General features: G+C 40.5%; 2 protein-coding genes across 3 annotated transcripts; both read left to right on the top strand.

Moving 5' to 3' along the window:
• Nucleotides 1-1,514: 1,514 nt before the first annotated feature.
• LOC147976718 (dentin sialophosphoprotein-like protein) lies at nt 1,515-10,478 on the top strand. 2 transcript variants are annotated; one of them, XM_087518997.1, is made up of 13 exons: nt 1,515-1,925; nt 4,052-4,278; nt 4,420-4,490; nt 4,714-4,770; nt 4,902-5,239; nt 5,649-5,717; nt 5,812-5,897; nt 6,054-8,186; nt 9,018-9,095; nt 9,207-9,318; nt 9,536-9,586; nt 9,727-9,811; nt 9,898-10,478. In XM_087518997.1, the coding sequence occupies exons 1-12, from the start codon at nt 1,590-1,592 to the stop codon at nt 9,775-9,777; spliced, it is 3,609 nt and encodes a 1,202-aa protein (XP_087375123.1). In that variant the 5' UTR covers nt 1,515-1,589; the 3' UTR covers nt 9,778-9,811; nt 9,898-10,478. The 2 variants fall into 2 exon arrangements, with proteins under 2 accessions (XP_087375123.1, XP_087375122.1); XM_087518996.1 differs by having other exon boundaries at nt 1,516-1,925; nt 9,727-9,796.
• Nucleotides 10,479-13,924: 3,446 nt separating this feature from the next.
• ASG2 (transducin family protein / WD-40 repeat family protein) lies at nt 13,925-22,330 on the top strand. Its single transcript, XM_087518998.1, has 20 exons — nt 13,925-14,181; nt 15,120-15,188; nt 15,370-15,447; nt 15,796-15,930; nt 16,022-16,129; nt 16,392-16,520; nt 17,036-17,151; nt 17,240-17,357; nt 17,671-17,776; nt 17,907-18,037; nt 18,186-18,356; nt 18,515-18,625; nt 19,120-19,231; nt 19,684-20,012; nt 20,135-20,225; nt 21,186-21,281; nt 21,355-21,425; nt 21,508-21,620; nt 21,787-21,892; nt 22,053-22,330. The coding sequence occupies exons 1-19, from the start codon at nt 14,089-14,091 to the stop codon at nt 21,866-21,868; spliced, it is 2,259 nt and encodes a 752-aa protein (XP_087375124.1). The 5' UTR covers nt 13,925-14,088; the 3' UTR covers nt 21,869-21,892; nt 22,053-22,330.
• Nucleotides 22,331-23,052: the final 722 nt, after the last annotated feature.

Here is a 23,052-nt window from a genome sequence, read left to right on the forward strand (position 1 = left end):
CAAAACCTCTCCTGATGCATTTAAAAAAAAACTCTCCTGATTCATATATATAATACTCTCCTGATTCTCTTCAACAAAGGTTTTCTTGACCTCAGATACCACTCCGCAAGGCAGTCACACTTTGTTGGGACCGCAACCTAAATCTGAAGCTCCATGAAGCATTTGCACCAAAGCTCTCTCGCATTCACATATTGCATAAGTATGTGATCCACGTTGTACTCCTCCTGATTGCAAATAAAGCAAGGCGAAGTGCTCTGTTGCAAGATAAATATATTTAAAGTAGAGTAAAGAAAGACGGTACACTGTAGGTAAGAAATGAATACAAGATCATACATGTGGATATTTTGGTTGGGACATGAGTTGGGTAATAAATCTTCCTAACCCCATGTACATAAATATAAGGGTATGCATTGGTTGAGAAAACTTGCGTGCCATATCCTTCCGTGTTATATCTAGCACTTAATACTAACATAACTGTATTTTTTTGCGGTGAATGATTTTAAGCTGAAATATACGACCAAAACATCACATATAGTACAACGGGGAGGAACATTTATCTTAAACGTTAAGAAACGTGAGACAATCACATTATTTTCTCATTAACCTTTTTTTACCAATTTAGCAAAACCTCATGTGACATGTCACTTTTTTGCCGTAATAAATATGAATATGCGTATAAAATACATGTCGTAAGGCCTCAGGTCTCATATTCAATTTTTTTTACTTAAATGCGCACATGACCTAGCATGTTGCTTGTGGGGGAGTGCAAGGAAGATAAGCCCTCAAATTGTAATGCAAATTATACATGGTCGTCGATTTTGTGCTATGGAGGTTTGAAAAATTCAAATAACTTGCACATTGTTTTCATAACACAAATTGTGCGCGCGCGCATGTTTTCCCCAAGAAAACATTCCTTTTTACATCATACGAGATGAAGAACTCCACACAAGAAATAAGAAGTTGAGAGGCACTATGGATTTATTTATTTTTTTACATATTTTTGATTAAAAAATACAAGTGCAACATTTTTTTTTACCCTTGGTCACCTCAGCGTTTGACGGGCGAGGGGCACCGGCGTAAATTCATATTCACCAACATACATAGTACTCCTTCTGTCAGATAATGTAAGACGTTTTTTGACACAATTGTAATGTTAAAAAATGTCCTACATTATGGGACGGAGGGAGTGCATGCCAATGTTTTTCTCGAGACGAGGGAGTACACCACGGCGTGCATTCGATCGTCCTCTGTGCAGTTAGCCCTAGAAATCAATCATCATACCTTGCAAAAAAGAAAAAGAATCATCATGTCAGAAATACAGCTATCTCAACGAAGGGATCTGTATTTCTTTTTTTTTGAGACAAAGGGATCTGTATTTCTGCATCTGTAAAGGAAACGAAAAGGGCGAGAGAGCCCACCCAGGCAGCAAACCCGGAAATTAAAATTAATAACCAAACTCAATCAAAAAGGGAAAAAAAATTACACGATTTCTGCGCCCTTCTCTTCGGCGTCTTCGCTACTCTCCGCCAGCGGAGCCCCAACACGACCAACCCTCCCCGCCGGCGCCGCCGCTCGCGCAGGCGCGGGCGATGTACAAGCTCGGCGGCGGCCGCGGCGCCGGGCGCGGCGGCGCCGGCGCCAAGCGCCCGCCCGCGCCCCATGGCCGCGGCCGGGGCGCCTCCTCCTCCATGGGCAAGGGCCCGCCTCCCCGCGGCCGCGCCGCCGCCGCCGCCGCGGCCTCGGCGGCGGCCGCCGCCCAGGCGGCCGGGCGCGAGGAGTCCTTCAGCCTCGAGTCCAGCGGCCCGCCCGCCTTCGCGGCAATCATAAGGCTCACCCCCGACCTCGTCGACGAGATCCGGCGGGCGGAGGAGGCCGGCGGCGGCGCCCGCATCATGTTCAACTCCAGCATCAACCCTGCGGAGAACGTGAGCTCTCCCTCGCCCTCCCTCCGCCGTCTAGTTTTTTTTTCCCTTTCCCTTCGAGTCGGTTACGAAGTTTAACCTAACCAATTTGGATGTTCTACGCATTACGGTTGTTTGGTCGAGGGCGACCCTTTCTGTTTTCCCTTTTCCGTCCATGACATGACACTGTTCCTGATTCTGGGGTAGGTTCGTAGGTTCATTGTGTGTTTGGTTTTGCATTCAGATTGCTCGAATTTACTGCTGGGTACTTGAACTCTGAACTGTTAGCACGTGTTGATCTCTTAGCTCATCTCATGTTAGAACTGCCAATTTTCATTTTATCACTGTGTGGTTTTTCCCCTCCGCTCCGGTTTTTAGAGGACGGCCTTTTAATTGAATCCTTTCAGTACGTGGTGGTCCGGATGAGTCTGATTTGGCTTAAGACTGCATGGTTATTGTTGGGTGGAGTTCATGTTGTAGATTATCCAAATTACTTTTCAATTCGCAGTTAGTTTGATATGCTGGAGGGAAATGCTCTGTTACTTTCTCATTGGAGGCCTCAGTTCAGTGTTCTGCCTGGGGATTGGTTTGGTGACTTCGGGCACGAGCTCTCAAGTTTTTGCATGCATTTCCTTTCCTGCCTAATATGACTTTCCTTAGAATTTCTGCACAGTGGGAGCAAGTGTATTGTTTGTTGATGATTCTTTTGTGTAGTCCGTGCAGCATACAGTAAGCCGCATACAATCTGATTTGAAGCTGTTGAAATTTAACTGTGCCTCCATACTATCTAACATATAATTCTTCTCAAAACAATTATCTACCTATAATTTATCATTTTGTGCAGTTCAGTGGGTTCTTGGCTTGGTACATTCTATGCTGTAAGCTTAAGATTAGTTTGGTGTCTTATGTTGTTTAGGATCATTAAAAGTTTTCCTTTGAGTGACGATCCAAACTTTAGGTTCCAACTTCATGAGGCCCATTTGAATGATTTAGTTGAAAACGTTTTTGTTAATTTTAGTGCATAACAAGCTGACAAATTTCTCACTGGTTCTTTTATCTTTAGTGTGAGATTTTTTTAGGTACTGTAACTCGGTGGTGCTTTTGGAATTACTAATAGTGGGATATGTATGTTTCCTTTTAGAAAAAAACGATCACCCATATAAAGATTTCTCGCTGAAGAGTCTCATGAATGATGGGCTCCAAAACCCATCACTTGTTTCAAATAGAACCCTGCAAAATCTAAAATCTATCCCCATTTCCCCTTTTCGGAATAAATTAGTGCTGACGAACTCTTCAAATCTAAAAATTAATTATATACAATGAACTGTTTTATGATATGCATGAACTGAAATCTGGTTTTTAAAAAAAGAGGAAAATAGCAGCTAGCTGGTATTTTGGGTCTCTTGTGAAGACTGGATTCTTACCTTTCTACATTACATGTCAAGTCTACTGGGACTGAACTCTTATGTCTGGCTGGTTATTTCTGTGGATCCTTGTTGTACTATTTTGTTTCGTTTGTAGAATAAATATCAGTTCCATAACATGTTGCTTCAACACCACTAAATATTCTGTTGTATCTACTGTAGTAAGCTTTGTTAAGTGATAAGCTTACTAGTTATAAATTTGTGTATTTGCGCTTCACATGTGTATGGAACTTACTTCTTATAGTGTCCAATAGTTAGAACTGTACTCCATCCGCCCCAAAATAATAGTACAAAGTTAGTACAAAGTTGAGACACTTATTTAGGGATGGAGGGAGTAGATCATTTAGGATTTGAAGGTTGCTGGAAGATCAGCAGTTGACTTGGTATTCATGATCGCGTTGTATGTGGTTTGATGAGAAAATACAAACATGTTTTACGTACATACAAATGGAACAGTAAGGCCTGTATTCATGTATCCAGTCATGCAATTTTCTGTTGTTTAAGTAATAAATAATACCAGTGCCATGATACTTGTGCACTGGAGTATTTATAACTGCTGTCTCCTTATTTACCTTAGTACCATGGAGGAGGGTTTAACTTTGAAAGAAATAGTACCCCCCCCCCCCCCCCTGTTACTGGTTTTTGGTATGACGCAAAGCTCGTGCAACATGAGAATTACTGTTGTGCATTTAACTTGTTTAACTGAAAGTTCTTTTCTTGAACTAGGTTATCGAGGTTGATGGTAAAGAATTCAATTTTGCATGGGCATCCGAACGGGGTGAGTTATGTGATATTTATGAAGAACAACAGAGTGGAGAGGGTGGAAATGGCTTGCTTGTGGAACGTGGATCTGCTTGGCGCAAGGTGACTGTGGACCGCACTTTGGATGAATCAGCAAAGAACCTTGTGAAAGCGCGCTCAGAGGAGGCTGAACGTCTCGCGAAATCTCGAAAGTTTGTCTGCTTTCCCTGATACATAATTCTCTCACTGATTAATCATCATCCTGATTTATAGGTTTCTTAGATCTTTTCTAAGTACTGCATAGAAGTCCAATTTTTTACTTATGCATCCTTGTTTAATTTTCTGTTGTATAGATCAATTGTGCTGGACCCTGGGAATCCATCTGTCAGGAATCAGGCCAAGTCAATGGTTGCAGCCGGAGAAGGTTTGAACTTTGATAACTCGTTTTGTTTTTCTTGAACGAGTTCATTATTTCTACCTCACTTTTACATTCATGCTTCGTTAGTAGAAATGTGTGATGTGCTCAGTTTTTCTATGTGCAATGTAAATGCTGGTTTTGAATTTGATTAGTGCCGAAAGTTCGTTAGACTGTATAACGGCTAAAGTTTGTATGAGATTGTATAATTTAGTGTTGCTATCTCTTCCAGGTAATATGCGGAGGGGGAAATGGAACCAGAAGAAGGACAATTTCAATAAGAAGCAAGGTTTCAATTCTCTCTGATCTTCTCTTTTGTAGTACTTTATTCTTTCTATGTATATAAATGTCCTTCTATTCTACCACTAAAAAACCCTGCATTACCATGTACCTGACTTTGTTTTCGTGGGTCTACTCCAGCTACTGTCATTCCAACCAAATCAATTTCTAAAGTAAAGCTGCCTAACAGTATTCCCAAAGGAAGTATCTCGACTTCACCTGTGCCTTCTCCTGAGCAACCTGGACCAAGCATTCATTCATTTCCTGTTGGGTCAGATGCAAATAATGAAGTCATAGTACCTTTTGATTTGAATAAAGAGGAAAACAACAAATTTGAGAAAGCAACACCAAATAGGATCTCTCGAGGACTAAATCATGGGGCAGGTTCTGTTTCTGCAAGTGTTGAGGATAATACAACTGATTTGCGAAGCCTGCTGATATCTACACTCTCAGAAAATCCAAAAGGAATGAATTTAAAGGTAACCCCCCCAACCTCCCCTTTAGCATGTGCAAATAGGAAAAGGAATCCAGAAGTTTTAAAATGAAGTACCAGTAAGTTTTAAATATTGCAAGCTTCCATGCTAACTTAACTGCACTTGTTTGAAAGACAACCATAGTTCCATGAGTTTGCTGTATGAGATGTCACTTCAATTATGGCTGACCTTGTGGTCTGATGACAGTTCTGTATCTTATGATTTTTTTCACCTTTATACATGATGTACTGTGATATCATCCATAGTTGGCTTGATCATATGCTACAAATGCTTTTGTTCATGATCTTAGATGCCTTTGTTCTTGTCATTTGTTTAGTTGCCTGATTCCCGAAGGCTTACCCCAAAAGGAATTTCCTGATGTTTCTCTTCACTACATGTTGTGAAACATATGTAGGCCTTGGAGAAAGCTGTTGCAGATGCAATTCCAAATGCTTCAAAGAAAATAGAGCATATCCTTAAGAATGTGAGTAACAAACATTATCCACCACCTTTTTTCTCGGTAAGGAAACATTAAGAATATATTGTGATGCACACTTAACATATTTTTATTTATCCAGGTTGCAGATTGCCAGTCATCAGGGAGATATTTGCTGAAACCTGAACTGGAAGTAGAAAACTCTAATCATGCATCTGGCAGTGGAAGGTATTATCTTTCTCCTACAAGTTCAGTTCCGTGCTTCTTGTTTAACCGGGCATTGCCTTCATGATGCCCTCTCCATAGTTTTGTGTATAGTTATTTTCTGCATGTTTGCTACTTCCGCCCACAAGCACCTCAGTATCCAACTGATGTATCTAACAGGACTATCGATGAGAACATCGAAGAAATTGCTCCAAGCTTAAGCATAGATGATCCTGATATTGAGAAGATTGAAATTGGGGGCTCCCCGGTTTCAGCTGCAGGAGACGAAAAGGTCAATGACAGTGATGGCAAAGCAGGTAGCTCTAGTGAGAGTGGAAGTGATAGTGATAGCGACAGTGACAGTAGTGGCAGTGGAAGTGATAGTGGCAGTCAGAGTAGAAGTGCTGGCAGTGGCAGTGGGAGCAGCAGCGACAGCGATAGTGATGCTTCATCAAGCAGCAAAGAAGGATCTGATGCATTTGTGGATATTACAAGTGATGATAACAAGCCAGATACAGCACGTAGGAAAGTAGCAGATGAACTGAAGTTGTCTTCCTCGCCAAGAGATTTCCCAACATTTGATGGCGATGATGAGCAAATTGATATTGGAACAAATCTCGATTATAAGAGCACATCATCACACATTGATCTGAATAATTTGAATGTCGACAATGATGAGCCGGCATATGCCGCTACAGCAACTGAGAAATTCGGTGCAAGCAATGTAGACATGCCATCAGAATTTCCAGAAAGCGAAAACATGGTGAGTACCAGGTTAGATCCAAGTATAGTTGATGGCGAATATCCTGCAAACAAAATGTCTTATGAGGACAATTATTTTGATGACCCCTTAGCAGTGAGTAGTGAGAACATACCAAATGAAGAAGCTATTCAGTTCACGGAGCAGCATGGTAGCAGAAGAAAGTCAATCTCAAAGGATGGAACAAACCATGTGCCCACAAGAATATCAGAGAAAGGTGCCAAACCCACCTTGAAAAGGTTTCCGGGTGATGAGAATGCTATTACAAAGCCAGAAAGTGCCAAAAAGGCCAAGGTTGACTTTGCCTATTCAGGAGCTACAGGTTCTTTATCAGCACAGAGACAGAACTTGCCTCCTGACAAACATATCAATGAGAGGTCAAGCAAGGAGACAGGGAATGTTGGATGGGACACACATACTGAGCTACAGGTACAAGATATTAGTCCTAAGGAAGGAAGGCCTGTGACTCCTGGAGATCTACAAAAGATAAATCAGAGCCAAAATCTGCCCATCCCAACTCACTCTGAAGGAAAACAAGAAAAGATCATGAAAACAAGCTCTAAGAAGAAACTAGATAAGGTGCAGAAACCTTTGAATAGTATGGATGGCAGCCCTGGGAATGTCAATTTTGACAACACTGATGATTCTGCTGCAAGAAAAAGGGGTAGGCATGGGGGATCTTCTCTTGATGGGAAAAAGCACAAGCGCTCAAAGGATCCTAATATTGATACAAATCCCATGAATTTGACCAAAGGTGTCAGAGGAAATGTTAACCACAACATGATGATGTCTCTTCCTGAATGCACTGAAACTAATGGCAAGCCACCAATTTTGCAAAGAAACAGTGCTGAGAAATCATCTCCAAAAAAGGTGCTCCAGAGAGAGCATTCTGATCTCGAGTTGGGTGAACTTCGTGAGTTTCCTTTGGAAAATGACAACGGGAGGACAAGGAAACAACTTGAGAGAAATAGTTCTTCTAAGTCGCTTGATGGTAAAGCAACTAATGTAGATAATTTCTACCCCAATATGAATACCAGGAAGGTTGCTCTATCTGCTTCCCATGATCAGAGGAAACCATCACCGCAAGAATTTAATACTGGAGGTAATATAAACCAGGAAGGATTCCCAAGGAAGACCGCCGGATACGACTTTGATGATAATAGGTCTCAGCATAGAGGAAATGTTTCACAGGGTCGGCAATTGCCAAGGACTGATGATTCAGATTCAGAGAACGTATTATATCCAGACAGATTGATAGAGAAAACAGGCAAAGGAGAAACAAAAATGGCACAGGGTGGAATGCTAGATCATGTAGATCCGAAGAAGACTACTCCCAAGCTTCCTCAGAATGGTACCAAGAATGGCATAGAGTGTAGAACACGGAAATCAATTTCACCTGCAGAAAATGAGGAAAGAAGTAGGAATGACTCTTTGATAGAGACTGAGACAGGTAGGAAGAGAAGAGACAGTTCTTCGGAAGAAGACAATCTATTCTTTAAGAAGTACGATAAAGCTAAGCCAGAACTGAAAGGTCCAATAAAAGATTTTTCACAGTAAGTGACAATATACTAGATGCGTTTTTATGCCCTTTTGAAGTATTTCTGCTAGTGCATTTAATTTGTTTAGCTTGTTTGCACACTCGTCACCAAGATTTACACTACCTTGTGAAAATATTTGATTAAATCAGAATTTTCCTTGAGATTTTCAGCTGATGCTAGAAATAATTTTCTGCTCTAACATACACACACGCCTGTGTACGGTCGCAAAATATAAGGTGTATTCTGTTTTGCCAGAGCAAGACTTTGACCAACAATTACTTTACAAAATCAGAGTAATGTAGTACTCCCTCCGTTCCAAAATAGATGAGTCAACTTTGTACTAACTTTGTACTAAAGTTAGTACAAAGTTGACTCATCTATTTTGGAATGGATGGAGTAAGTGTTTTGTAATGAATTTTCTTTTGACTAGAAGATCAAACTAAATAATATAATAAGGTCTGATGAGTAATGTTTAACAAATTGGGATTTTAAGGACATCATTTTCATGTCACATAAACTATAGAGAATTATTGATCAAGGACTTGTTGTAAATAAACAAAATAAGCCATATATTTTGGGACAGTCATGGAGGGATTACAGTTTACCTCTGGGGTAATTTTTGTGTCTCGAAATCCAATAATGATAACAGTACTACACTTAGCACAAATATAGGTCCCAGTCATACAGAAGTGTAACGCAGCATCATATTCACTAAGAGATTCAAAATGCAACTGTTTTCCTTGAGAGATAGACCACACATAGGCAATTACTCAATAGCTGGTATATCTTCGTTGCAGTCTTACTTTTTGTTCATGCAGGCAACTAACTGATTTTATCCATTTTCAGATACGAAGATTATTTGCAGGAGTACAATGAGAAATATAAGGTCTACTCTTACTTGAACAGTCAGATAGAGAAAACACAGTATGTGCTGACCTGAATTTTTCCTTCTAAAATTCCCCTTTGTACTCTTTTTTAAATCCTTCAGAGTCCATGTTCTATCTTCTCCTATAACTTAGCATGCTTTTTATGCAGGTCTGAGTTCCTAAAGGTTCAGGAGGATTTCAATGTTGCCAAAGAAAGAGACAAGGATAAGTACTATAACATTGTTGACAGACTCAGAGACATGTACCATGAATCGGGAACAGTATGCTTTCTGCCTGCCTTTTTCTTCATTGATTGAACCTGAGTATACATGACTTTTTACAGTTAACTGATAATCTGTGCTTTGGGTGGTGTGTGCGTGTGTGTGTGTGGTGGGGTGGGTGGGGTGGGGGGGGGGGGGGGTGGCATTGCATTAATCAAGATCTTGGCATTCTCTGCATTTCTTCATTATTTCTTACTGAGGACATTATATTCTCCAGAGGCATAAATTGATGAAGAAGGTCTTCGTATTGCTTCATGAAGAATTGCAGGTGTGTAATATGATCTTTGAGTATGCTTTTTGGTAGTTGACTCCAGTTGATTTCATTATCATTTGAGTTGACCTCCATGTGTTTTGTTTCACTTCGGTTTGTGGCATGTATTTTGATTCTATTGGTTATTAATTCCCCAGAGTATCAAGCAAAGAATGAAGGACTTCGCAAAGGACTATTCGAAGGATTAATGGTCCACCCACATATCATGTCAGTGGTTTTGAAGTAATCTTTTGCCTGAAGTACGTTGATACATCTTACAGATGACAACTGACTGCAGTACTGACATGACTTTCTGCCCATGCATGCAGGGCATTCGCAACTTTTTTTTCAGAAGCTGTTACCCAGCATCTACTCTGAAAAATGTCAGGAACCTCGCTTCATGCTTTGCCTTTCTAAGAAAGGAGTCCCTGGTTTGAACATTCAGATAAGGCATTCATCAGGTGACGGAAAGCTGGGAAAGCTCACGGTTTCATCAATTGTTCTGCTGAATTTCCTAGTGATCACAGCAGCAACAATCGAGGGTGATGCGGTGTGGTACAAGGAGTAACACCAACGCCTCCACACGCGCCATGTCCGTGGCAGTGTGAACAGGTGAAACTTACCTAACAGCGGTACTGTTGAAGGCGGTTTTACAACATCAATTTTGCAGGCAGGTAGATAGGAACTGTGCCGGGACGGGGTTCCCCCTTTGTAGATTTTTTCCTTCTTTCTTTCTTTCAGTGAGATCCCTCCCCGTCCTAGCTTTTGTATCAATGTGATCAACTCAATTCTGTTTCACCTTGTACATAATCTGTAGACCAAACTAGAGTAGTATTTGATGGAGGTGGGGTAATCACGGTGTATTCCTCACGTAACGTGTTGATGCAGTGAAGCTGTTGAAGTGTGTTAACATGGGAAGTGACGAGCTTGTCAAAACTATTTATCTTTGGCCAGTTCTTCTCAGTACTGTAGATGTAGATTAACGTGTGTGATTGTTTTTAGAACTAATAAGATCTACTCCCTCTGTTCCTTCGTTCAAAATATAAGGTGCATTAATTTTTTAAAAGGTCAAACTTATCAATGTTTGTCCACAAATTTATTGAGAAAGATATCAATACAGACACTACCAAATCAATATCATTAGATCATCATGCAACTTTCATATCTATTTATTTGATATATTGAAGGCGTTAATATATCTTTTCTATAATGTCAACTCTAGAAATGTTAGTTAAAAAAAACTCTAGAAATGTTAGAAGTTTTGAGAAATTAATACATCTTAGGGCATCTATAGCTGGACTAGACCGTCACAAAATTTGACCCCTCAAAAGTTGGCGGACGCGCATGATCAATTCGATCAATGTTCGTTTTGAGTCCCTATTCATCTATGCATGCAGCCATGTCCCTCACTTTTTTTACCTATACGTCCAATCATATGCATGTGATTGACGGGGAGGAAGAAAAAATGGTTCGTGGTGGGTCAAATTCTATGTGAAGAAAAAATGGTTCGCGGTGGGTCAAATTCTATGTGATGGATGCATGACCACTGACGGGATATATCCGGGCCTCGTATTGTCCCCTATATGGCTGAGTATGAGGAGTACTGCGGGTTTAGGAGGCTTTGAGTGGTCTGGTTGAGTTAACCTTTTTTCCTTCTCTTCCCTGCCCGGTCAGTAGTCCTAATTTTGCCCAGTCAATTTGAAGAATCCGTCTGTAGATACTCTTATGAAGTATTACCCTTGTCCTGGTTTATTGGTCTTTTTTGTTTTTTGTGTCAAATTTTAACTTTAGATTTAACTAACAAAAAGTTAATGCATGTCACAAAAACTATGTACAAATACAAGGATACATTTTGGGTGACATGCATTTATATTTTGTTAGTTAAATCTATAGTTAAAAGTTGACACAAAATACAATGAGGACCAATAAACCAGGACATAAGTAGTATGTTTATTGATTAAGTAAAAAAAGGTACAAAAAATCAGAGTAACTAAAACATACACCATCTACAAATATGTCAATAAACTCTGAAAGTTACAAATGTTCTATGGAGCACAGAGTCAACATCTCTAAGTTTGTCGTTCATATTCTGATATCTCCATGCTTTAGCTGGTGATGAAAACTAAAGTTCAAAAGGCTGAAAACTGTGCATGTATTTTAAGCAATAATTGATCATCAATTTGATTGATAAAATATGAGTCATATGTCGTAAAAATTATACTCTCTCCTTTTGACAATGTAGTGCATATTAAGTTTTCAAAAGTCAAACTTGTCTACACTCGACCAAGTTTATATAATAAACTATCAACATGTAAAATGCTAAATAAATAAGATATAAAAAATACACTTCTTGATGAATCTAATGATACTAGTTTTGTATTGCGGATGTTGATATTTTTTCTATAAATTCAGTTAAACATTTACATGGTGGACTTTTCAAAATTCTAATATGCACTACATTTTTGAAACGGAGGGTGTACCATTGATTTTTTTTTTAAATGTCAATTCAGCGAGATATATTTTGTCGCATATAACTAATATTGTAGTCAATTTTTCTTCAAAAAATCGTGTAGGCCTCGTAAACTTGAACAGAGGGAGTATGTTTTGAAGAGCCGCACGAGTCGTTCACCCCAAAGAGGCCAGAACATAATGTCATTAAATGAAACATGGTCTTGGTTAACCCCCCACAAAACATGTGAATAAATTGTTGCTTGGGAGCGACACTAAAGAAGACAAAATCTGATTAGTGTGTGCCTAGTATGGTGAACCACTAATGATCCCATCCAAACTCAATGGATCAAATGTAATGACTGATGTATGTCGATGTATGAATCTTGTCATGGCATATTCAGTTTGATGCCAAAAGAATTAGCACATCTCAGATTTAGTAGCAAACTAGATAAAATGCTTACCTTTCTTCCAACCAGTTTTTTAACTCATATGGTTACTACGTCTGCAAAGGCATGGTTTAACATGATATTAAAGAAGACATGATGCGAGTTTGCTTTTTGCTCAATCATGTGAAATAATATAAACCTCAAAACTAATATTATTTCCTATATATGTCATCATATTTAGTGTTGTTCCTTATATATATTGTGCTAGTTAGTTTTCCTTGTAGGTTCTAAATGATACTAGGAAGGGATACCAGAGGCAACGAAGAACTTTTATCTTACCAAAGTTTGGTAGGGTACATTTGGATGGTTATCAAAGCTCACTCTATCAATTTTTGGGGCATGCCAAAAAATTGGTCTTTATGTTAGTTGCCATTTACTCTTTTTTGCATAGCAATGACTCTTTTTTCACTTTTAACTTTTTTTGCTTTTTGATGTTGACTAACTCAAAAACCAAACATACAACGTCCAAATGCCATAAGCATTTGCGAACCAACCTGTGGTTCAATGGTTAGGAGTATAATGGTATCTCCAACCCACGAGGGTTTAAATTCTAGACTTGGCACCGGTGCTTGCATTTTTCTTTATTTATTTCAGACTTTCCGGCGATGTTCGTTCAGTGATAGGAGATGTTCCCGTCAACTACGAGTCGCCTACGATGACTTCGTCAATCTCAAGATATTGTGCCGGCTCAGTATCTTGGAGGTGCTCATAGGGGTAGCGTGCGTGCGTTCATAGAGGTGAGTATATGTACGTGTTTGTGAGCATCTGCTATTGTACCGTGTTAAAAGATTGCATAAGCATTTTTACATGAAAGAAATAAAACAAGCTCTCGAGGATACACTTCAAGGTTCTGCGCCGTGCTCATCTCAACCATCCACTACCGGTTGGCTCGGGATCCGGAAGACTAGAATATAATCTGTCCTTTAGGTGAGATTGTGGGATTAACCAAAAATAATAACCATATCTAGACAATCCAAAAAATTCTGAAATTATTTGACAACATGATGTATGTATACAACTCAAAAAAAATCAACTTAAAACTTGATCTACAACTGGAGATAAAAAAAATGACAAATTCAACTATGAATAGTGTCAGCTTGGGTGAATAGTGCTTGACAACATCTGTTTTTTTGTTTATATAAGTGTAGATTGAATCAGTAGGTGAAACTTCTTAAGGTTGTACATCAAACATCGATTCATGTCTACAAATTTTTTCAGAATTTTTGAACATGTTTTATGTTTATAAGAAAAAGTTAATCTCATTGATTCTCACCTAAGAGCAGATCCTACACTAGCTGCCCCCGGATCAGACGGCCAGGAGCGCGCCTCCCATCGACGAAAAGAGACTAAAAGCTGGACCCACCTGTCAGTCAGATCCCGTTTCATCGGCGGCAGACCCCACGCGTCCCTGGTCCCACTAGCCGCTTTCTCCCCCCACTGACCCACTCCAACCCGGCTCCCTGGAACCCGAAGCAAACCCCCGCACCGCACCCATCCATTCCCCGGTTCCGTTCCGCCCCCCTCGGCTGGAAGGCGCGAGAGCTTCCGGAAGCATCCACCGAATCGGCGGCGGGCGATCGGGGAGTGTCGCTGCCGCTGGGGTCGCGCTCGCCGGCGCCGGAGATGGAGATGGACGCGACGGAGAGGCTGCGGTGGCGCTTCTCGGACGGCGGCCTCACCGATCTGCTCGACGCTCGCAGCCTCCACGGCTCCCCCGTAAGCCCCCCTCGGAATGGCCGAGCCCTCCCGCCCTCTCCGCGTTCTAGGCCTGGTGGCATCTCTGCGTTCTTAGCTTCGGGGCGAAGTTTCTGGCTCGAATCGCCGAGGGGTTTGCATTTGTACGGCGGTGTTTCTCGATCGGGCTGACATTTGGAAGGGCTTATGAACGTGGGGAGGGAGGGGAGTCCGTCGCTGTTTGAGTCGTTCCTATGTTGGCAACGGGTTGGCGCGGATTATGGTAGCCTTTTTGATCAATTATTAGTTCGGGGTCTGGTCTCTGGTGTAATGCTGCCAATAGCTCGACTGCTTGAAGTCTGAGAGTGACGCAGTTGCTTGTTGATGTATGTATCGGTTGCGTAGCTGCGCAGATATCTGAACATTGGGGTAGATGCTTCTCAGGAAATTGGAATTGATTCTGAACATTGGGGGACGCCAGTATCACCTGTTTTATACTGTTATGTGCAGGTGAGTTATTTAGAATGTAGGCGAAAGAATCAACAACCCTCCTAATGCATTTTTTATGGTGGGCTGTTTTTTAGGCTGAGGAGAACAATATGGGCTGTGGCTAGTGAGTTGTTCGATTACTTGGGCAATGTTATTGGGTACCAATGTCTACTGTATTAGAAGTTGGAACTGTGATGTGAGTTTGGGAGGTCATTATCTATGTGCTATGCTCTTGAACCAGCTTCTTATCACTTTGACCTTGTGTTTGTATATGGTCTCCTTGAATGGGAACTAATTATTATTATTATTATTATTTTTGCGGGAAGAATGGAAACTAACCGTGAGATGAATTCATGGGAACTAGGATTTTTGTTCAAAACCTTGTGTTGGATTCTTGGACATTCTGCAATCATGCATATTTTAGTCACATTAGCAGTCATAGAATAAACACTGATACAACTAGATACAATTAACGATTTTTTCTTTTCCAGGACATTGGAAAGAGAATGCAGTTCCATTCTTCTCTAGTACAAAGGCTTGCTTTAGAAAAGGAGATTGAGGTATTTGACTCCTTTTGTTGTTTATCTTATCATATGCTAGTTTCTTCACAAGAACAGGGAGGTTTGCTTGTTTCCTGTGTTGGAATTTTATTTGCTTAGAAGGAAGCTGAAATAGTGAAGTTCTTCGCTGTATCTTTGATTTTTACTGGATTGCCTTTTGGTTTCCCGTGCCATTTAACAGGGTCACGTAGGTTGCGTGAATGCTATTGCATGGAACTCAAGTGGCTCACTTCTGATATCAGGATCAGATGACACTAGAGTAAGTTTCTGGACGCTAATTTCTCATCCATTATTTTCATGCTCTCTGTAGCTGGTAGAGTTGCATGAACTATTTACTTGTCTTGCAACATACAGTAGAATTTTTCCTGCAGTTCTTTGTTGACTGAGATTTGAATTTTTGTTACAACCTTAAGTGGAAAGCAATCTGAATGATATAACATCATTTTCTTGCAAAATAAATGTTGCTCAGAGTTAGAGATGACACAATCTTGAAGTTGAACATTTTCTATATATGATTTTGTTTCCAATGGTATATCCTTGGACTGGAAAAGGCCGGAGAGTTTGATGGTTGATTCAGTTTACTGCTGTATCAATACGTGTTCTGCAGGTCAACATCTGGAATTATGCTAATCAAGAGCTGTTGCATGAAATTGATACTGGACATTCAGCAAATGTATTTTGCACAAAATTTGTACCGGAAACATGTGATGAAGTAGTAGTTTCAGGAGCAGGAGATGCTGAGGTACAACCTTTTGTGGGATGTGTTTTCACTTTTATCTTTCCGTGTTATTCTGAGGCATCCTTTCAGGAGAAGTTTATTAATTCTTTTTCAGGTTCGTGTTTTCAATTTGTCTCGTTTAAGTGGCACAAGGCCTAGGGAGATTTCCATGGAGCCAGCTGCAGTTTACCAATGTCACTCAAGGAGGGTCAAGAAACTAGCTGTAAGATCCTAGTCTTATGTTGAACGCCATGATTGGAATATGGAACCGTATAGCATGAAGAAAATTTGTCTTTGAATTGCATCTAAGCTTGATGTTGTTCCTAAATGTATGCCCTTCTGGATTTTAGTATCTTTTCGAGAAGAAAGAACGATGTCTTATTTTCAGATCTTTGCACCACTTGAGAGATGTTCTACTTACTGATGCATTAAGATTCACACTGCCTGGTTCAACATTCATAATTATGTTTATATGCAATATGTAGGTCGAAGGTGGCAACCCTAATGTAGTGTGGAGTGCAAGTGAGGATGGTACTGTAAGACAGCATGATTTTAGGGAATGCAGTTCCTGTCCTCGTGCAGGATTGGTTAATCAGGAATGCCGTAACGTGCTTGTGAGTATTCTAACTGTTGGGTTCCGCTTCTATTGTGGTTTCTCGTTGAGCATCTGATTCCACTTGAATTTAGCTTTTGTCCTTGAGAGCCAAATACAAGTGGCCAGTTATAGTATGGTAGCACATTTTGTATTACTTTTAAATGTTTCTCTGTTTGAATTTTGACGTGGTTCTCTTTTTTGTTCCATGAACCCTTGAACAAGTACAGACAGAACTAAATGAGCCTATGTTGTTTTATGCTTCTGCATCACATTGCTATTTACCAGATGAATGGACCTGTAATGCTTCATTTGTGTGGACTATGGTAATATAATTAGTTTAACTTTGCAACCAGCATGTTGTTGCTTTCAGTCACTTCCTCTCAGGATTGGTATGATCTCTGATGTTTATTATGAGTCCTTTTGGAAATGCCATGATAAATATACCCATAGGATAAATGCTGGCTGTAAAGTTAGTTTAGCTGGGTGTGGATTTGGTTTTGATTCCAGTTTCTACATTACATGTGTTTTTGACAGCTAGATCTACGATGTGGAGGAAAGAAGTCTTTAGCTGATCCTCCCAGACAACCGCTGTCGTTTAAGTCTTGTGATATAAGCTCAGTTCGTCCCCATCAGCTCCTTGTTGGTGGGAGGTAACTTGTTGTCATAAATTAGTCAGTGCATGACAGGCCTTGCCCTTCAAATTAAAAAACATCACCTCACAACTTGATTTTTGTGCAGTGATGCGTTTGCCCGGCTGTACGATAGGAGAATGCTTCCACCATTGAGCTCATGTCAAACAAGAAGGAAGCCACCGCCTTGTATAAAAATGTTCTGTCCATTGCACCTTGCTGAGAATGTGAGTTTTTCTCTGTGCTTGAATAGCTTCTTGTGCTGCTCCAGATAGTGCATGGTAAAGGCGGCAGTAGTTACTGCTTGCTGGTATCATATGGACTGCTCTTATATTTTAGAGCTACGGGGTTGCTTGAACTTGATTATTTGAGAAAATACTTTCCTGAAGAGTTCCGTTTTCTCCCAGAAATCGTGCTACAGTATTTGGCATAGAATTGGCAGCTTTGTTTAGTTTGAGTTCAGAATTCTGTTACCTGTTGCTTTCAAAGTGACTTTTCTGTTACATTCATTGACATTTGGCCTCTGCATTTTGTAATCAGAGGAAGTCAAATTTGCACCTTACCCATGTTGCGTTCAGCCCGAATGGGAATGAGGTTCTTTTGAGTTACAGTGGTGAACATGTATATCTATTTGATGTCGACCCAGGTATGATTGTTCAGCCCCCTTTGTGTATGCATCCTCATTTTTGTTATCACACTTTTGCTTGCTTTCTGCCCACTGCCAGTGTTGATATCTTTAATACTATACTGGTCAATTTATCTGTGTATATTTTCAGACAATACGAGTCCAGTGAGATACACAGCAGATGATGTACGTGATCAGTTATGTTTACTGCCTTTTCACAAGGAACCAAGAAAACAAAAGTCAAAACGGGATAAGTTTCCAGCTAAGAGAAATTTGTGTAGGGTGAGCAATCTTCTCTCTGTGCACTTGCTTGGGTGCGCTTGCGCTTCTCACTTTCGTAAACATGGCCTCTTCGTATCACACTATCACATATGTTGCCTGGTTTGCGAGACATGTTGAACTTCTCTGCCTTTCATGGCACCTGTTTCAGGTAGATATGTTGAAGAAACTTATGCAAGTCGTGATAAAATCTCTGGAGACTGGCACAAACCTAATGCATGGCATTGAAGCATGCTGTGAAATACTTGAGGCCCTGGAATCTGATATTGATGATAGCACGAGACATGATTGTTTGTGTACCCGTGCAGGATTGTACCTAAAGGTTTGCTATCATTTGTTTATCGGTTATCAAATCTCTGTTCTGTAACTCAAGCGGGAGCTACGTTCACCGGACCCTGCGCAAGCAGGAGCTACATGCACCGGGCTGCCCTTTTTTCAAATCTCTGTTCTGTAAAAGAATACTGAACTTATGGTTTGCAGCGGAGGTGGAAAAATGATGTTTACATGGCTATTCGGGATTGCAACGAAGCAAGGAGTATTGACTTTGCATCGTTCCAGGCACACTTGTTCATGGCTGATGCACTGTTACAGGTAAAAATGTGTAATTATGTCAAAGGTTGTATGCTTATACTGCAAATAATGCTGTACCATCGTCCATCAAACAAAATTGGTCTAACCCTGGTACTTTGAGTTGCTTTGTGCACGGTACCTCGAGTTGCTTTGCCTTTGTTAGGAGATTCTAAATCTGTGTTCAAGCCTGTTTAGAATGTTCTGTTTGTGCTACCTATTCTTTTGTCAGACGAAAATGAGCATATTCTAAAGCAATTCTGGTTAGGTGGATGCTTAGATCATACCGATTTGATCACCCCTTTGGTTAATCATGTCTGCTATGATTGTCTCCTTGTAGTCCTATAAATAATTATAGACTTATCCACAACCACATGCCTACCAATTGATGCGTCTTGTTATCTCACTAAAATTCTTTATCTCCTAAATCCTCCTCGTTTAGTCTGGAGTGATAAATGAAGAGATGGAAACTCGGTACATTCTCCATCTCTTACAAATATTTGCTTTGCCTTTTGTAGTTAGGAAGACTGAAGGAAGCATGTGAATATGCAGAAGCTGCACATAGTCTTGTTCCACCAAATTCGGTGTCTGCGGAACAGGTGGAAAATATAAAGAAGCGACTTGCTGCTGGTGAGTACATTTGACATAGAAACAATTGTTTTGTCCCGCATAGCTACACCATGTGAATTTAATATTTGGGGATTGTTATGTACTCACAGCTTCACATGCTAAAAGATGGCCTCTCCAGTGCACATAGCTCAGTAACCTGTTAATATTCCGTGTTCGGTATTATTTCTATGAAAATGTTAGTGCTCACAAGAAACATATACATGCAAATGTACCAGTACTTTTCTATATATAATATTCCATATTAATTTTCCACGTAATTTCTGCTGCCACAGCTGTTCGTAGATCCATTGTATTTATTTTATAGCTTCTCGTATTGAACTTGAGGATTTATTGGGATTGGGAATTCTATGATGCCAATGGATTCAAGATTTTATTGTTGCTTGTATCCAGAATATGTGATATGTTGCTGTTAATTTTTTGAAAGATCTGATGGATTTATGTTGTTCAAACAGCTGAACTTGAGAAAAATAAAAAAGATCAACAAGGAAATACTAACACTGATGCGCGGCATGGACGGTTACGGTCATTGAGTGATCTACTGTTCAGATCAGATGTTAGTGGGTCATCATCACAGGAGGGCCGAGAAGATTCAGATTACGATGATGAGATGGAGTTAGACTTTGATACATCAGTATCGGGTGATGAAAGCCGTGATAGTGATCCAGGTGCTGTTCGAGGTAGCTTACGTCTAAAATTGCACCGAAGAGAGGACAAAACTAATGAGCAGACTGTTGGGAATGGATCAGCCGAGTCCACTTGTAATGGCGATTCTGCCTATGAGGTTCTTTCTTTCTCATCCTACTCTTTTATCTGAATGTTAAAGTCCCTGGTACGGGTTTCTCTTTTTCGGTGTCCTATATTTGTACTTGCATGGCTTTAATACCATCCTGTTGTGCAATGTAGCCGGATGTTGCCATTGATATGAAACAAAGATATGTTGGGCACTGCAACGTGGGGACAGATATAAAGCAAGCTAGCTTTCTTGGTGAACAAGGTTAGACTATTAAGCTGTTTCTTCTTGCATGCATGTTCAGTTTTTGTTTAAGTCGATAGTCCAGCTACCAGCCGTTTGTATGACGGATAACAGAAGACATCGACCTTTTATAGAAGGCGTACAGCTGTGCACCTTTCATGCACCTGTTGCTAGGTTTGGTGTGGGCTTTTTCCTTACCTTTCTGAGTGAAAAATCCTTTCTTGGTCAGTTTCTTATCATCGGTAATGCTTTTGGATTAAAATAAGAAGTGCAAAGCTCTTGCACATTCTCTATTTAATCAAATACCCTCAGATGTTCAGAAAACAAGTCATGAACCAATAAAGAGGTTAAACTATCCTAGATTGTGGTGTGGCATATAATTAGCTTCTGCAGAATCACTTGCTTTGATTTGAATTTATGCAAATTTACCAAATTATCACAAAAGTACACTCCAAAGAAAAGTTATCACCTGAGCAGGCATTATTTGGCATGCATATCTCAAAATAACATGTTTAATGAGTTCCTGTTCTAGCCACTGCTATTACGAACCAGACCCACTTGTGATGGCCACGTTAATTTTTGCGTGTTATGCGACGACTGAGACGGAGCTGCCACGTTGGCCAGCTGACTAGGTCTGCCTTATTGCTCTGATACTCCTCCGTGATTCTCACCCTGCTAACATCAACCAAGAGGTACAGACTGATGTATAGTCTCAGCAGCGAAAATTACCATGTGTTACTTAAAGGTAGGCTCGTTGATCAAAGTTGGACGTGAACTCATTAGGGTGTATTTTTGCGATAGATATGCCAGAGTGGACCTATAGTTTTATGAAACAAACCCGCATAAGAGTGTAGTTTTGTCGAAAGTAAGTCTTAAAGCTTAATTTGATGATAGTTTACTCAAAGTATGTGTATACCATTAAATTTAATGCAATTCATATGTACTATAAATGTGCCTAATGCTGTATTGCTCTTACGTTAGGGGAATTTATTGCCAGCGGAAGTGATGATGGTAGATGGTTCATATGGGAGAAAAGAACAGGAAGGCTTGTTAAAATGCTTGCAGGGGATGGAGCTGGTAATTGCAATTTCATTTCTTACCGTGGCTATCCTTGAGTGCTGTTTCTCATGTGCCCCTATATCTTCTTTAGTTGTGAACTGTATACAGTCTCATCCCTATGATTGTGCTGTTGCGACGAGTGGAATTGACAATACAATAAAGGTATATGATCTGATCTTTTTCTTTTCTTGAAGTACTTAAATAATTTGCCCTCGCTATTCACTTTGTCTTTGTTTATTGCTAGTTATGGACACCGGACGCAGAAGGTACTTCTATGGTTGATGGACCAGAAATTGATGTGTTAAGTGCCATAGAGAACAATCAGAAGAAGTTATGCCGCAACCGTGAAACTTTGTTGTAAGCTGTCAAAACTTCCTCAGGAGTTTAGCCATATGCTATTTTGACTTGCAATGAAATTACCACATCTATCATGTGGTACCATGCTGTTTCTTTTGATCTGTCTACCAAGTTTACATAGAAACTAGCTACTAATGATTTTCCTATGTTACGTATCTATGTGCAGGCCCTTTGAGTTTTTGGAACGATTTGGGGCGCATGAATTTGCTGAAGGAAGCTTGCATCCTTTAGAGTGTGCGCAGACTTGATATACTATTGCTTGGGTTGCTGAGGTACTGCTGTTTGCTGGAGATCTTAGGGCATTCCCAACATTTTACCCGGGACAAATTTGATAAATATGCATTGAGCTGGGTCACTGGATGCAAATAATGTGAAACTTCACATTTGCTCTCTGATTTCGGCTTTTGATTTGTTCTTTGTTTGACTTTTCAGGAAAAGGGCGAGGGGCATTTAATCCAAGACACAAGCAACCAGTGTTTAGGTAAAAATGAGATTGCAAGGTCGTGCTGCAATCATAGCCAGTGTTTCGCACACCTGCTTAGATAATATTGCAGGTGTGCCGTGTCGGTATTGAGTTCTTGCTTGACAGTAAAGGCTGTTTGTTGGTGCATTCACTTGTACAGATTGTAGAAAAGCGAAGTCTTGTAATAAGTAAATCATCTGTACATGCTTCCATAATAGAGCCGTCTGCTGTGACGTTTTTCTGGTTTGTTAGTCGAGTTCTAGGGGCAAAGGTCGGCGACTTGGATGCTACGTCGTTGGGCAAGTCTCCTGACAATACACAGGTGAGACTTCGGGCAGAGGCTACAGTAGAGTAGAGACATACTGTATGTTGCTCTGTTCTGCGGTTCTGCCTTTTGTGGTTTTGGATCCCCACTTGGTCCCAAATGAATGTTTACACGATTGCTTTTAGTTCCGTGTAAGTGACGTGATGCAGTAGAGACATCACCATCGACAGTTCAGCCTACGTCGTAGGTTGACGGGCAAAGTGGGTATGCAACATGATCGAACACACAAAAGGCGAAGTGGACGTGTTTCTCTTGGAGTTGGAAGTGCGTTTCGCCCACCCTTGCAAGGAAGTGATGGAACCATATCGACGCTAGGCTGGTGTGGGGATTGTGGTCCGTGACCACTTGGGACGTCTTATAGCATGCAGATGTATCCAATATGTAGGGGTTTCTGAACCCTTTGTGGCCGAGTGACTAGCTTGCCGTGATGCTATCCTGATGGCCATTGAGAAAGGATGGTCTAGCATAGTACTTGAGACAGATTGCCAACTAATTGTACGTGACTGGATTCAAGGAAATGACCGACCTGCGGGTGGTCATATATACAGAGAGATGAAGTCTTATCTCCCAAATTTTCAGGGTTTTGATCTGAAGTTCGCTGGAAGAGGTGCTAATGTTGCGGCTCATACATGCGCTAGACAAGC

Source organism: Triticum urartu, chromosome 4A, assembly GCF_056163025.1.
Source record: "Triticum urartu cultivar PI428250 chromosome 4A, HENAU_Tu73, whole genome shotgun sequence".
NCBI classification, from domain to species: Eukaryota; Viridiplantae; Streptophyta; class Magnoliopsida; order Poales; family Poaceae; genus Triticum; species Triticum urartu.

What these genes read in the sequence shown, in the direction of transcription:
- LOC147976718 (XM_087518997.1), top strand. Translation starts at nt 1,590, where the DNA reads ATGTACAAGCTCGGCGGCGGCCGCGGCGCCGGGCGCGGCGGCGCCGGC. An exon ending in GCATCAACCCTGCGGAGAAC is followed by an intron (nt 1,926 to 4,051) that starts GTGAGCTCTCCC and finishes TTCTTGAACTAG; the next exon opens with GTTATCGAGGTTGATGGTAA. An exon ending in CGTCTCGCGAAATCTCGAAA is followed by an intron (nt 4,279 to 4,419) that starts GTTTGTCTGCTT and finishes TCTGTTGTATAG; the next exon opens with ATCAATTGTGCTGGACCCTG.
- ASG2 (XM_087518998.1), top strand. Translation starts at nt 14,089, where the DNA reads ATGGAGATGGACGCGACGGAGAGGCTGCGGTGGCGCTTCTCGGACGGC. An exon ending in CAGCTCCTTGTTGGTGGGAG is followed by an intron (nt 17,152 to 17,239) that starts GTAACTTGTTGT and finishes ATTTTTGTGCAG; the next exon opens with TGATGCGTTTGCCCGGCTGT. An exon ending in CGCAACCGTGAAACTTTGTT is followed by an intron (nt 21,621 to 21,786) that starts GTAAGCTGTCAA and finishes ATCTATGTGCAG; the next exon opens with GCCCTTTGAGTTTTTGGAAC.